At 32.6% G+C, this 16,816-nt stretch overlaps 1 protein-coding gene across 1 annotated transcript in view; it reads left to right on the top strand.

The window, feature by feature from the left end:
* LOC142219885 (uncharacterized) overlaps window positions 1-16,816 on the top strand; it is a 28,444-nt gene that overhangs the window by 9,712 nt on the left and 1,916 nt on the right. The window contains exons 7-17 of the mRNA XM_075288651.1: window positions 389-597; window positions 2,206-2,374; window positions 2,433-2,937; window positions 7,735-8,398; window positions 10,324-10,434; window positions 10,516-10,612; window positions 10,889-11,075; window positions 11,179-11,374; window positions 11,751-11,767; window positions 15,881-16,089; window positions 16,165-16,678. Coding sequence (XP_075144766.1) covers window positions 389-597; window positions 2,206-2,374; window positions 2,433-2,937; window positions 7,735-8,398; window positions 10,324-10,434; window positions 10,516-10,612; window positions 10,889-11,075; window positions 11,179-11,374; window positions 11,751-11,767; window positions 15,881-16,089; window positions 16,165-16,678 — 2,878 coding nt within the window. The remainder of the gene's footprint in view (window positions 1-388; window positions 598-2,205; window positions 2,375-2,432; window positions 2,938-7,734; window positions 8,399-10,323; window positions 10,435-10,515; window positions 10,613-10,888; window positions 11,076-11,178; window positions 11,375-11,750; window positions 11,768-15,880; window positions 16,090-16,164; window positions 16,679-16,816) is intronic.

The following is a 16,816-nucleotide window of genomic DNA, read 5'->3' as shown; positions in this document are numbered from 1 at the left end:
CATTTTCTGTCAATATTCCACATATGTATATGGCCATAAAATAAAATTAAAAAAAAAATACTTTCGATTGTTCGAAATATTTCATATAAATTGATATGGGCATTAAAATGGATCGATCCATTCTAGGAAACATAAAAAGATAGCCGTAATTGGAAGTTGATTTTGATTTACAATCATGCTATACATTGATCGAATAAATAACGCAATGGAAACTAATTTGCGTAAAAACTTGCTTAGTTACAAAAATGTGAAGTGTTTTAAAAAATTTGGTTTAGCCGGAGTCGGAGTCGAGCAAAATTTTTACGACTCCGACTCCAGCAAAATCTTCAGACTCCGACTCCTACTCCGGCTCCACAGCCCTGCTCACGACAATATTTTTTCTGTGCAGTGCCAAAAAAGCAGGTCTAATAAAGGGTGATTTTTTAGATATTATCCTTTTGGCAACACAGGTTAAACAGCTGACACACGTTTCATGCTTTGTTTCACTGTTACTGGTCTATAACTCAACCATTAATCATCTTAAAAACGAACAAGCTTGCAAATTATTTAATTTTATTATCAAAACAAGTCTGGCGGGCCGACTAACTGCACCAACTTGTAAATCTACATCTCAAACTCTTCAAATTTTTAGGAACTATATACAAAGGCTTATGGTCTCATATACATACATATATTTAAATCTGACGAAATGTTTATAGACTTCTACGAAATCACTAGACTCAATTTTTCAATCGGATAATGCCCTGGCCAGAGCACAATATTAGTAGAAAATAACATCCTGTTCCACAGTGTGGCGCAGGGTATAAATATGGGAAATATTTAAATCTAACGCCATCGTTATGCAATTTCGCAAAAGTACATATATGAGTTATGGGTCGATAGATGTGTATTTGAGGTATAGGAAAATTTGTGTCATATATATGGGAGCTATATCTACATATGAACGGGTTTCAACCAAATTTGGCATGGACAGTTAGAATGTTGATTCTACTCCCTGTGCAAAATTTCAAGTAAATCGGAGTAAAAATTGGCCTCTGTGGTCATATGAGTGTAAATCGGGCGAAAGCTTTATATGGAGCTATATCCAAATCTGAACCGATTTCAACCAAATTCGGCATGCGTAGTAAGAATGTTAATTTTAATACATCCGCAAAATTGCATGTAAATCGGAGTGAAACTATAGCCTCTGTGAGTATAAGAGTGTAAATAATATATACGGGAGTTATATCTACATCTGAACCGATCTCAACCAAATTCGACATGCATAGTAAGAATGTTGATTTGACTCCCTGTGCAAAATTTCGTAAATCGAAGTAAAACTATGGCTTCAGTGCGAAAGATATATATGGGAGCTATATCTAAATCTGAACCGATTTCTTTCAAAATCAATAGGGTTCTATTCTGACCCAAAACACATACTTATGCCAAAGTTGAAGTCGATTGGACTAAAACTGTGACTTAGACTTTGATCACAAAAATGTGTTCACTGACAGACGGGCATAGTAGCTATATCGACTCAGGGGCCCACCGTGAGCATTTTTGCGAAATACACAATGTGTCTTATCTCGTCTCCTTCTGGGTGTTGCAAACATATGCACTAACTTATAATACTCTGTTCTACAATGTGGCGAAGGGTGCGATGAGTGCTCTGTTAAGAAAATTCATCGCGCGCCCATTTTTGGCTCAGTGAAGACAACATTGAAGCCTGTATTCATGATTATACTAAGCGGATGGACCATTTGAGCCGCGGTCAATATTTGCATGAAATAATCTTCCATAAATTAAATTATATGGACCTACTATCAATTTAAATAGTTTTTATGCATTTTTCTGAATTTTATGTGTTTGTTTTTAATAATTTCCCTATAGCTCTTAAAAAATCACCCTTTATAATGTATTATTATATTACGCTCCCAAATAAATTTTGGGCCATAACAAACAAAATAACCGATAGACTATACATCTAAAGCACTATGTAGAGTACACAGTATGATATGTATAATTAACTAAGAGAGAAACAATAATTATTTGATTTGAAATTGTCTGTCCGCAAAATACAAAACTGAATTAAAAATGTTCTCCAACATGAGATTGGGCGAATCTCTGTAGTAAATTAATAAACGTTGTTGAGTTAACAAGCATCAATAGAGAATTCGGAAAACTTGGAAATAATGCTCATAGAATTTTTCATATTTTTCATAATAGGCGGTGGGCTCTTCTATCGTTGGGCCACCAAAAACAATGATTTTTTCAAAAAACGCAATATTCCCTATGACGAGCCATGTTTCCTGTTAGGTAGTGGTAAAGATATAGTATTAAGGAGGAAAAATATTTTCCAAGGGACGCGCGATGTATACCACAAGCACAATGGCATGTATGACGAGATCAATCAACCCACAAGTTATCCTATGACATCATATTTTAATTTCCAGAGTCTATGGCGTCTTCGACAATCGTGATCCAGTTCTTTTGATCCGTGAACCGGAACTCATCAAGCATATATTAATCAAAGACTTTGATCATTTTGTCAATCGTCGAACTATGGAGGTGGGAAGCCCAGAGAATCTTGTATCGAATACTTTGTTTATGATGGAAAATGATAGATGGCGTGACATGAGAAGTACCTTGAGTCCAGCTTTTACCGGTAGTAAAATGCGACAAATGTTCCAATTGATATTGCAAACTGTCGATGAGGCCATTCAATACTTGAGAGAGCATAAGGAAAATGTCAGTGTTGAAGGCTTCGAGTTGGATGTTAGAGATTATACTACGCGCTTAACTAATGACATCATTGCTTCAACAGCATTTGGTCTAAAGGTGAATTCATTTCGTGACAAGGAGAATGAATTCTATATCAAAGCTCGAAAAGCTATAAACTTTTCAGCATTGCAACAATTAAAAATCCTTTTTATTATGACCATGCCGAAATTGGCTCGGGTAAGATAATTTAGCTAATTAAGATTTGGATATTATTCTACAGCCAGAGAAGGAATATGATCACCTGTAACATGTTGTTCGCAACCATGTTATTTTGAAGGACATGATGTATCTGATTTCGACAACCATTTTATGTTTGGCGAGAACACAACATTTTTGCGGCAAAAATATTCCATGTTACATACCCACCCAAAAATAACTTTTTGCTCTAGAAGATGATCATATACCTTATTTACATGTAGAATAATTTATATATAATCTTGGGATTATTAATTTGATTTAATTTATTTAACTTTTTAATGTACCCTGCACCATATACTATTATACCCTTCATGCGCTTTACAGACTATCAGTTATTCCGGACGACAGTGCTCGTGTCGAACATATCCCATATATTGTGCACAATATAAGTTAAGTCCGAAGGCATAATCGATACTGCTGCATGTTTATGGGATTGATAACACATTTACCGATTATTTAGTCATCGCCGACAAGTCGTATCGATCCGACACAGTGTAAGATTCTTTACAAACACCGACATTCCGTCCGGAATAACTGATAGTCTGTAAAGGGCATCATTATACTCCTTCACTCTACTCCCTAGTAACTTTGTCATTCTCATATGTAACACAACGAAATATTGGTCTCGTCTCCATGAGTCGACCTAGTGATGTCTGTCCGTCTGCTGAAATCACTCATACTTCCGAACGAAGCTAGTTATCGAATTGAAACTTGGCACACTGTAAGATTCTTTACAAACACCGACATTCCGTCCGGAACAACTGATAGTCTGTAAAGCGCATCACTATACTCCCTAGTAACTTTGTCATTCTCATATGTAACACATCGAAATATTAGTATCGACTCCATGAGTCGATCTAGCGATGTCTGTCCGTCTGCTGAAATCACTCTTACTTCCGAACGAAGCTAGTTATCGAATTGAAACTTGGCACAAGTAGTTGTTATTGATGTAGGTCCGATGGTTGGTTATATCGGAACACTTTCAAGTATAGCCCCCAAATAAAACGATTCCCAAATTTGTCTTGCGTATCCTCTTGAAGGAGGTTTTAATATTTAGGGATTGGGCAACTCTAGTGTTGTAATCGTTAACTGACAGCTCTATCGTAAAGCCTGAGATTTTTGAGGATATACGTACTCAGAACATGGGAGCCACCGTGATGCAATGGTTAGCATGCCCGCCTTGCATACACAAGGTCGTTAGTTCGATTCCTTATTCGACCGAATATCAAAAGGTTTTCCAGCGGTGGTTTATCCCATCTTAGTAATGCTGGTGACATTTCTGAGTTTTTCAAAACTTCTCTAAGTGGATTCACTGCAATGTGGAACGCCGTTCGGCTTAACATGGAATCGGTCAGCACTCTGTGATAAGAGAGAAGTTCACCACAATGGACTGAATAGTCTAAGTGAGCCTGACCTAACCGAATGACAATCTTTAGTATAAATTTCTACGTAATCCATGGTGGAGGGTACATAAGATATACGGCCTGTCCGAACTTAGGTCCGTCAATGAGGTTGACATAGAATCGGGCAGCACTCAGTGATATGAAAGAAGTTCACCACTGTGGTATCACATAGGACTGAATAGTCTAAGTTAGCCTGGCATATCGGGCTGCCACTAAACTAACCTATCTTAGTCCCGTATGTACATGTTTATACCCTGCGCCACACTGTGGAACAGGGTATTATAAGTTAGTGCATATGTTTGCAACACCCAGAAGGAGACGAGATAGACACATGGTGTCTTTGGCAAAAATGCTCAGGATGGGCTCTTGAGTCGATATAGCGATGTCCGTCTGTCCGTGAACACATTTTTGTAATCAAAGTCTAGGTCGCAGTTTTAGTCCAATCGACTTCAAATTTGGCAAAAGTATGTGTTTTGGCTCAAAATAGATCCCTATTGATTTTGGAAGAAATCGGTTCAGATTTAGATATATTTCCCATATATATATTTCGCCCGATATGGACTTATATGGCCCCAGAAACCAGAATTTTACCCTAATTTGCTTAAAATTTTGCACAAGAAGAACAATTAGTACTATAGTCAAGTGTGCGAAATTTTATTGAAATCGGTTCAGATTTAGATATAGCTCCCATATATATCTTTCGCCCGATATGGACTAATACGGTCCCAGATGCCAGAGTTTTACCCCAATTTGGTTGAAATTTTGCACAGGGAGTAGAATTAGCATTGTAGCTATGCGTGCCAAATTTGGTTGAAATCGGTTCAGATTTAGATATAGCTCCAATATATAGCTTTCGGCCGATTTACACTCATATGACCAGAGAGGCCAATATTTTGCTCCGATTTAGTTGAAATTTTGCACAGGGAGTAGAATTAGCATTGTAGCAATGCGTGCCAAATTTGGTTGAAATCGGTTCAGATTTAGATATAGCTCCAATATATAGCTTTCGGCCGATTTACACTCATATGACCACAGAGGCCAATATTTTGCTCCGATTTAGTTGAAATTTTTCTCAGGGAGTAGAATTAGCATTGTAGCTATGCGTGCCAAATTTGGTTGAAATCGGTTCAGATTTAGATATATCTCCCATATATAGCTTTCGCCCGATTTACACTCATATGACCACAGAGGCCAATTTTTAACTCCGATTTAGTTGAAATTTTGCACAGGGAGTAGAATTAGCATTGTCGCTATGTGTGCCAAATTTGGTTGAAATCGGTTCAGATTTAGATATAGCTCCCATATATAGCTTTCGCCCGATTTACACTCATATGACCAAAGAGGCCAATTTTTAACTCCGATTTAGTTGAAATTTTGCAAAGGGAGTAGAATTAGCATTGTTGCTATGCGTACCAAATTTGGTTGAAATCGGTTCAGATTTAGATATAGCTCCCATATATATGTTTTTCTGATTTCGACATTTTCTTTGTAAATTCGCCACTGCTTAGTCGAAAAGTTGTAAAAATGAATCTAATATTCCTAAACTTCTAATACATATATATCGAGCGATAAATCGTAAATAAACTTTTGCGAAGTTTCCTTAAAATTGCTTCAGATTTAAATGTTTCCCATATTTTTTTACTAACATTGTGTTCCACCGTAGTGCATTAGCCGACTTAAATGTTGAGTCTACACCCAGAAAAAAGTGCCTTCGAAACTAAAGGAAAAATTTTTCATCAATATAGTTTATCCATTTTATTTCCATTAAGGTAAATTTTTGTGAAAAATAATAAAATTTACTCGTTTCAGTAAAAAAATCCTAAACTGTAAGCAGTTAGGAATAGTTCATTAACTAGAATAAGGCATGGAATTTTACTCATACTATTTTCTTCGCTGGGTATAAGAATTTACTACTGAAAAAGAAAATTTTATTCACCGATAACAAAGCATTCGTAAAAATAAACAAAAACCGAACTAAAACCAAGTTTCCTCAAAATTAGTAAAATTTCTTATAAAATGATAATTGCGACTTCCTTTATAATAGAAAGTTTTTCATACATACGAACAACACTTGGCATAGAAAAATATTTTAGTTCATTCGTACTAAGAAGTATGCAATCCTTTCAAAACTTAAGGAAACACAATTGTTAGAATATAAGAAATTTTCCTAAATTTCTATTGTCTACCTGTAATCGAGACCTGTCATCGTAATCGATGTGTTTGCGCGTGGGTGTAATCGATACATTTGCGCGTCGGTTGTTTTTTTAGTTGGAATCGCGTTGTTTTCGTATACGGAGAGATTGTTAAACAATAATATGGTAAAATAATATAATAAATAACAAATAAAATATATAAAATATTTGTTATTTTAAATTAGTGAGAAAAATTTTCGTTTTTTTAAATAAATCTATCAATGTTCGTTATAGTGTATAAAGAAAGAAAACACCAGCAGAATAACAACCATTTCATTTGTCTTCATTTTGGAATCTTCAATTATCAGGTAATATTCAGTGACGCTAACCTTTTGCAACAAAAATGTTTTATGATTTTTTATATTTGTAGGTATTGAAATTGTAAAAGGAGGACAAAATCGTTAGGCAGCAACTTATTAAAAGTGAAAAGTACAAGAAGAAGAAAAAGTGCGTTTTACAGTTGATAATATCACACGAAAATTGGAAATAGTGGAATAATAAACTAATATTTCAAAGAGATTCGATGCTGTTGATTCTTAATAAATATATTCAATATATTAATAAAACATGTCTTTTATTGAAGATAAAATTGCTTATAGAAATAAATAAAATTGTATTTAAAAACGAAGGTAAGCAGTTCTAATTATGAAGTAAAAGTTTTACCACAAATGTGTAAGATTTGTCGAAATGAATGAAAAAATTTCAATAAAATCATTCCATATATGAATTCAAATTAGTTAAATTTTTTCATTCTGTAGTATAGTGGTATATAAATATAGGAAAATGTTAACTAATATATGGAATGCATTATTCCTAATTTCTACGAAAATCACATCGTTCAAACAAATAAAAATGTCTTTGGCGCTATACGAAGTTCAACTTTCTTCACAATGAGTTCATTTTAACTTAAAGAAGGGGTCACTTTTTTCTGGGTGTATAGATTTTGTAGAAGTCTATCAACTTCTGTCCAGATCGAGTGATATTTAAATGTATGTATTTGGGACAAACCTTTATATATAGCCCCCAACACATTTGACGGATGTGATATGGTATCGAAAATTTCGATCTATAAAGTGGTGCAGGGTATAATATAGTCGGCCCCGCCCGACTTTAGACTTTCCTTACTTGTTTTAAATTAATTTCGTATACAATTGGAATGTTCTTTTATTTTCTGAATACAGTTACTTAACATTGAATTTTTCGATAAAGCCTATACGGACTACTTCATGCATTTGGTTTTGGATGCAATGAAATATCGCCAAGAGAATCAAATATACCGTCCTGATATGATTAATTTGCTAATGGAAGCCAGAGGCATGATTACACATGAGGTGGCTCATAAATCCCATTTTCGCCAATGGTCCGATATAGAAACTGTAGCCCAATGTTTTATATTTTTTGCTGCTGGATTTGATACATCTTCGACCGTAATGAATTTTGCAGCCCATGAGCTAATGGAAAATCCTGCGGTACAAGAAAAACTTTATCAAGAAATTGACGAAGTCGATAAAGAGTTGCAGGGGAATTCGGTAACCTATGAAATACTAAATAAAATGACCTATATGGATATGGTGGTATCTGAGGTTTTGAGAAAATGGCCTGTTGCTTTGGCTGCAGATCGGACTTGTAATAAGGATTACGAATATATATCTGAAGAAACTGGCGAACATATTGAAATCAAAAAAGGTGACTATATACGTTTTTCAATGGCTGGTCTACACTGGGATCCCAAGTATTATGAAAATCCTGAGAAATTTGATCCAGAACGATTTAGTCTGGATCAAAAATCAAATATAGATAGTGCAACTTATTTACCTTTTGGTTTGGGTCCAAGAAATTGTATAGGTAAGTGGAATAGTTCGATAGATAGGCGTTGTTAACACCTATATTACCTGTTTATTTTCATAATTCATTATGATTGTAAATATATAAATAAATAAATAAAATTTTGAGCACAATATTGTTTGGGAGAATTTTTTTAAGCATATAATATTTTTGGGTGCAAAATGCTTCCAAACATATTATATGGTCACATAATAACATATTGTTTTTTGGAAGACAACATTATTGAATTTGGATGCACAAATACAAAATGTTTGGAACTTAGACTACCCAAACATATATTGTTTAGACCAATATGCTTTCAAACATATTATATATTGGTAGAGATCAAACATATAAATGTTTGGGCAATACCCAAAAATCTATATGCTTGAAGCAAAATATGTTTGGGAGTATATGTTACAGAAGCGATTTTTTGTAAGGGTGTGGCAGCCCGATGTATCAGGCTCACTTAGACTATTCAGTCCATTGTGATACCACATTGGTGAACTTTTCTCTTATCACTGAGTGCTGCCCGATTCCATGTTAAGCTCAATGACAAGGGACCTCCTTTTTACAGCCGAGTCCGAACGGCGTTCCACATTGCAGTGAAACCACTTAGAGAAGCTTTGAAACCCTCAGAAATGTCACCAGCATTACTGAGGTGGGATAATCCACCGCTGAAAAACTTTTTGGTGTTCGGTCGAAGCGGAAATCGAACCCACGACCTTGTGTATGCAAGGCGGGCATGCTAACCATTGCACCACGGTGGCTCACGGATGTCCTGGATAAACAAGTACTCTGTTTCTTTTAGTCCGTGACTGCTTAGGGTATCCAGTGCAAAAAGAAAACAGCCCTAATGATAAGAGTATTTGTTATTGTGCGTTATGTGTGGTGTATTGAAATGCGAAAACGTCAACACGTCTGACGTAATGATGTAAAACTTGTAATTGGGTTCCTGGGTTGCCCGAAATAAAGATTTTAAGAACTACAGAGAACATTTTTCTCGCAAATGTAGTCGAAAGGATTGCCATCGAGACATATTAAATAGGTTCCTACTTAGTTAATCTGGTAAATCAAAATTGCCAAAAAAGAAAAAATCCACCAACTTCCAAAATCAGTGATAGATCTACACCCTCAAAAAAAATCGCTTCTCTAACATATGTTCCAAACATATTTTGCAGGAAGCACATATATTATTGGATACTGCCGAAACATTAATATGTTTGTTTTATGTGAGCATATTATATGTTTGGAAGCATTTTGAATCCAAAAATAGTATATGCTTGGAAGAATTCCTCAAAGAAGATTGTGCTCATTTCCTCAGATAATTTTCACTTCCACGAAATTTTTGAGTTCTTCGCATCTTTTTCTGTAATACAAATATGCTGTTTTTTTTTGTTCAAATGTCTATTCTCTTGGTTCAGAATGTCTATTCTCTTTATTCCGAATACTCATTCTAATATTCAAATTAAATAATATTTAGACTTAAGCATATTACATTTTTGGCCTTATCATGAAACAGTTTTCCGAAACTACATACAAGCGGTTTCACAGAAATTGCTCTCATTTCATTCTCGCTGTGTTATGTTGATATCTTTTTATTCAACCCTCCTGGTTTCCATCTCTATTTCTTTCTCTATACTAACTCTCTCTCTCTCTGTCGCTCTCTGAATAAAGTATCACAACATATATATGTTTACTCGAAATTTGTAAATTTATATATGTATACATTCACACATATTATTTTTATGAAACATTCATGCCCCAAACATAATATATTCTAACATATTAAAATATGTGTTCCAAACATTTTGTGTTAGTTTAGGAACATTACATGTTTGCACTTAAATATATTGTGTTTAAAAATTGTGCCCGAAACACATTTTGTTAATATCGGAACATATGAAAAACATATTTTTCTAACAGTGTACTTGTTTCGTCTTCAGTTTTGACGAGCGTGGCACCAGAAGACACAAATCATGAAACAGATGACGACGATGAACATAGGGAGGACAATGCATTGGAGTTTGATGACTTTGGGAATATATTTTTAAATAGCAGATCAGAAACATATGTCTTATAATATAATACGATAGAAATATAAAAACTTATGTATAAACTTTTTTCCTACTTTGTAGATATGAAGGAACAAGCTATTTTTATAACAAATTTAATATCTGCTTTGGGTCCCGAATTTAGTTACACCTATGATACAACACTACCCATTTCGTCAACGTTATAATAATACAAATAAATTAATTTCTATGTGAAAATTGTATTAATTTTTTCCAAAAAAAAAAAACAAAAAATTCGACTGAGCCAGAACATTTTTTTAAAAGGGGGCGTGGCACCGCCCTATTCCACATTGGATGTAACTCATAATGTACGATCAACATATATACCAAATCCCATATTAATACCCCTGATAGTTCATGAGATATATCCGTTCCAAGTTTGAATGGGCGGTGCCACGCCCAATTATAACCAAGTATAGCCACGATCTATTAGCAGGACAACAGTGGTAATGATTGGGAGGTGTCACGCCCAATCACAATCATGTATAGCCAATGATTATTACCAGATTAACAGTACAAAATTGGGAAAGTTTCACGACAGTCGGTCCGCTACTATGGCCGCTAGAGCTATTTTTAATAGTGGGAGTGGCACCGCCCACTTTTCCAAAAGATGTGTAGCCTATGTCACTCAGTGATAATGTAGCTTTATAATAGTGAAAGAATTTTTAAAATGGGATAAGTAGTTTAATTAATCTCCATTTTTTGCGATTTTGCCCCACTATGCAGCGCTTCAATACTGTCTTTACCGCATTATTAATAATAAACTACCACACGACCCCACTCCCACTCCCACACCCACCCAAAGAAGCTTCATTCATGTCACGCGTGGGCAAGTGTCCAAGTCATGTCTGTTCCGGTATCCCCATTGTTCCTCTATTCTCAGCACCCACTTTACCCAGAGATTTATCATACCCGAATATTCGTAAATATTCATAAATATACCGACGTAAAGGTTGATATATTTACGATAATTTAAAATTTTTGTTTGTTTTCATCGATAAACTTTTGGCGGTCCACCATTAAGCATTGAGCTTGACTTTCCTAGAACAGTGTTTGAAAGCAATTTTACAGTGTTTGAAAATTTGCACAAATAGTTCTTAGTTAAACTATGTGCTGTTCTAAACTTCGTATATTCCTAAAATATGAAATTTCCTCAAATAACACAAAAAAATATATATTATTTTTAATAAATATTATTCAATTTGACAATATTTTATGTCTGTTACTATAATCATTTTCTGATATTTGTCCGTTTTATTGACTACTAACGAGACAAATGGGTGCGTTGTGAACCTTAGGTATCACATTCACAAGCGTGAGTTAATTAAATACGGACATATATCTATCTTGAGCAAACATCACAAATACTGTATGACTTGACTTAGGCACATGATCGTTAGATCTTGTACCCAATTCAACTAGGCAAAACGTTGCCAGATAGTCGGAATTCAAGTGATGTAGAGTAGGATTTTATAATTTTAAAGAATTTTCTTTTATTTTGAGTTATTGAGATGTAAAGTGAACCGTCTTCGGCGTTTGGCTTTCCTGATTTCTTGAAGACAACTGGCAAACAAATGGTTTTGCGCCACTCAGAAGTGATTGTTCTGTATTGTTCCAGTGGTAAGATTGCTACATGTCCAGTTTTTTCGACAAAATATGCGATCATTTGCTTAAAAGTGCTTCGTGGTGGAATTGGCTCATCTTGAAATACCCATACAGTCATCACCTGTCGCAATATCATAGACTATTTCGTAACATAGCGATCGTATTTTTGGAGCATTTCTTTGGACCACGACACGAGCCTAAGCTATTAATTAAATTTTAAATTTTTTGGTGTCCAGAGAAAACAAGTTTTTTTGGTCCCACTAATGCCTAAGGTTGAAATTCGCCATATCCCCGATAAACACCGGAAAATCCCCAAAATTTGAATCAAGTTCATTGATGCATTGTTGTTGAGTTAAACCACGTCGAAAAATGTAAAAAATAATCGGACGAAAATGGTAACGATTTAATTCCATTTTTTGGACGAGATTTAAGTTGATGTAAACAACAAATTAGCGCTCGTATTGCAAAACATTCTGATTATGTATAGTCTCAAAAATGTCAAGTTTTACGATTGAGTTGGCAGATTGCAACACTAGAGGTTTCCAATCCCGAAATATAAAAGTCAACCCTCGTTTATTTTTCTTCCAAATTAATTTTTGTTTTACCGGGAAAATAAATTACCAAACGATTAGAGCAATGTATTTTTTTGGCCTTTATGTTCTTGGTCGTTATGGAATTCTGAGTCGATATTGCCGTGCCCGTCTGTTGAAATCACACTAACTTTCAAGCAAATACAAATATTTGCTTGAAATTTAACAAAAGACTTTATATTTCTGTAGCATATTGCAAATGCGGCATATCAACACATAATATAGACCGATCTCCATATTTATTTCTGGAGTTTCCACCAGAAATTCGGTACGTGATCACAGTTCCACAGTTGGTAGAATTCTACCAAAAATGATAGATTTTTTACTATTTTATAGAGGATTGATAGAATTCTTGATGTTTTGGTAGATTTTGCAAAATATTCCTCTCCACAAATTTTCTAAAGAAACAAGTAAGAAAAGTCTAAAGTCGGGTGGGGCCGACTATATATAATTTATCGCTCGATATAACATATATGTATTAGAAGTTTAGGAAAATTGGTGTCATTTTTACAACTTTTCGACTACGCAGTGGCGATTTTACAAGGAAAATCTTGGTATTTTGACCATTTTTGTCGAAATCAGAAAAACATATATATGGGAGCTATATCTAAATCTGAACCGATTTCAACAAAATTTGGCACGCATAGCAACAATACTAATTCTACGCCCTGTGCAAAATTTCAACTAAATCAGAGCAAAAATTGGCCTCTGTGGTCATATGAGTGTAAATCGGCCGAAAGCTATATATTGGAGCTATATCTAAATCTGAACCGATTTCTTCCAAAATCAATAACGATCTATTCTGCGCCAAAACACATATTTGTGTGTGTGTGTCGATTGGACTAAAACTGCGACCAATACTTAGATTACAAAAATGTGTTCACGGACAGACGGACATCGCTATATCGACTCACGAGCCCACCCTGAGCATTTTTGCCAAAGACACCATGTGCCTATCTCGTCTCCTTCTGGGTGTTGCAAACATATGCACTAACTTATGATACCCTGTTCCACAGTGTGGCGCAGGGTATAATAAAATTTTGACAACAGTTGCTACAGAAATAAAATTTTGACAAAATTTTCTATAGAAATAAAATATTTGACAACATTTTTTATAGAAATAAAATTTTGACAAAATTTTCTATAGAAATAAAATTTTGACAAAATTTTCTATAGAAATAAAATTTTGACAAAATTTTCTATAGAAATAAAATTTTGACAAAATTTTCTATAGAAATAAAATTTTGACAAAATTTTCTATAGAAATAAAATTTTGACAAAGTTTTCTGTAGAAATAAAATTTTGACAGAGTTTTCTATAGAAATAAAATTTTGACAAAATTTTCTATAGAAATAAAATTTTGACAAAATTTTCTATAGAAATAAAATTTTGAGAAAATTTTTTATAGAAATAAAATTTTCTATAGAAATAAAATTTTGACAAAATTTTCTATACAAATAAAATGTTGACAAATTTTCTATAGAAATAAAATTTTGACAAAATTTTCTATAGAAATAAAATTTTGACAAAATTTTCTACAGAAATAAAATTTTGACAAAATTTTCTATAGAAATAAAATTTTGACAAAATTTTCTATAGAAATAAAATTTTGACAAAGTTTTCTATAGAAATAAAATTTTGACAAAATTTTCTATAGAAATAAAATTTTGACAAAGTTTTCTGTAGAAATAAAATTTTGACAAAATTTTTATAGAAATAAAATTTTGACAGAGTTTTCTATAGAAATAAAATTTTGACAAAATTTTCTATAGAAATAAAATTTTGACAAAATTTTTATAAAAATAAAATTTTGACAAAGTTTTCTATAGAAATAAAATTTTGACAAAATTTTCTATAGAAATAATATTTTGACAAAATTTTCTATAGAAATAAAATTTTGACAAAGTTTTCTATAGAAATAAAATTTTGACAAAATTTTTATAGAAATAAAATTTTGACAAAGTTTTCTATAGAAATAAAATTTTGAGAACATTTTTTATAGAAATAAAATTTTGACAAAATTTTCTAAAGAAATAAAATTTTGACAAAATTTTCTATAGAAATAAAATTTTGAGAAAATTTTTTAGAGAAATAAAATTTTCTATAGAAATATAATTTTGACAAAATTTTCTATACAAATAAAATGTTGACAAATTTTCTATAGAAATAAAATTTTGACAAAATTTTCTATAGAAATAAAATTTTGACAAAATTTTCTATAGAAATAAAATTTTGACAAAGTTTTCTATAGAAATAAAATTTTGACAAAATTTTTATAGAAATAAAATTTTGACAAAGTTTTCTATAGAAATAAAATTTTGAGAAAATTTTTTATAGAAATAAAATTTTGACAAAATTTTCTAAAGAAATAAAATTTTGACAAAATTTTCTATAGAAATAAAATTTTGAGAAAATTTTTTATAGAAATAAAATTTTCTATAGAAATAAAATTTTGACAAAATTTTCTATACAAATAAAATGTTGACAAATTTTCTATAGAAATAAAATTTTGACAAAATTTTCTATAGAAATAAAATTTTGACAAAATTTTCTACAGAAATAAAATTTTGACAAAATTTTCTATAGAAATTAAATTTTGACAAAATTTTCTATAGAAATTAAATTTTGACAAAATTTTCTACAGAAATAAAATTTTGACAAAATTTTCTATAGAAATAAAATTTTGACAAAATTTTCTATAGAAATTAAATTTTGACAAAATTTTCTACAGAAATAAAATTTTGACAAAATTTTCTGTAGAAATAAAATTTTGACAAAATTTTCTATAGAAATAAAATTTTGACAAAATTTACTATAGAAATAAAATTTTGACAAAATTTACTATAGAAATAAAATTTTGGTATAATTTTCTATAGAAATAAAATTTGAGCAAAATTTTCGTAGGCCTTAACTTCATGTGATCCTAATAAAATTTGGTCAACGCAATGTATAAAACATCTGGTCCATATCCGTTTGTATTAGGTATAGCCTCAGATGGACCCATGAGACTTTATTGGAAATTTATAGTAAAATACTTATTCCCTATACTGCTAATTTGGTAACCTTATATCGATGGAGGTTCTCATAGCAAAGAATTTGTGAATTAGCTCTGGGTTGTTTAGAAATACGATGAATTATTATTAATAAAAATAAATTCCACCAGTGCGCCAACGCTGCTCGTTCGACGAGCACATACGAGTATAAATTAATTTTGAAAAAAAAAGTAAACAAAGCATAAAATGTGGTTGGAATTTATGTTATTGTTCGGTATTCTTGGTGCACTGTTCTATCGTTGGGCTACGAAATATTATGATTTTTTCAAAAAACGAAATATACCTCATGATAAGCCCATATTTCTTTTGGGCAGTAATAAAGATTTGACGCTAAGGAAGAAATCGGTATTTCAAGTTTTGTGTGAAATTTATCAAAGACATGATTGCATGTAAGTTCACTATGAAAGTAATATCTTGGAAGCAATTGAGTAATGTGTTTGGGAAATATCCTTCTTCTCTTCTAGTGCCTATGGGACTTTTGAAAATCGTGATCCCGTTCTCATGATAAGAGATCCGGAAATGATAAAACATATTTTGATTAAGGATTTCGAGTATTTCGTCAACCGTCGCCAGATTTCATTTCCGGATAATGATAATCTCTTGGCAAATTCAATATTTTCTATGGAAAATGATAAATGGCGAGATATGCGAAACACATTGAGTCCTGCTTTTACTGGTAGTAAAATGCGTCAAATGTTTCAGCTTATGTTGGAGACCGTGGATGTGGCCATAAGCTATTTGAGAGAGGAGAGACAAAGAGTTGCCACTATTGAATCGGATGGTTTTGAAGTGGATATTAAAGATTTCACTACACGATTGTCCAACGATATAATTGCTTCTACGGCCTTTGGTTTGCAGGTGAATTCGTTCAGGGATAAAAACAATGAATTTTACACCAAAGCAAAACAGACCATTAATTTTACAGCAATTCAACAGATGAAAATGGTTTTCATAATGCTTATGCCGAAGGTGGCAAAGGTAAGTGCATGAAGAAATTTACTATACATGCCAAATTTGATTGAAATCGGTTCAGATTGAAAAGAAAATCTCATATATATCTTTCGCCCGATTTACACTCATACCTGTTTTCTGATTCAATCACGAAATTAATTATCA

The sequence above is a fragment of the Haematobia irritans genome, chromosome 1 (assembly GCF_050003625.1).
Source record: "Haematobia irritans isolate KBUSLIRL chromosome 1, ASM5000362v1, whole genome shotgun sequence".
NCBI lineage: Eukaryota > Metazoa > Arthropoda > Insecta > Diptera > Muscidae > Haematobia > Haematobia irritans.
Note: the sequence above shows the minus strand (reverse complement) of the source record. Positions and strands in the feature narration are given on the sequence as shown.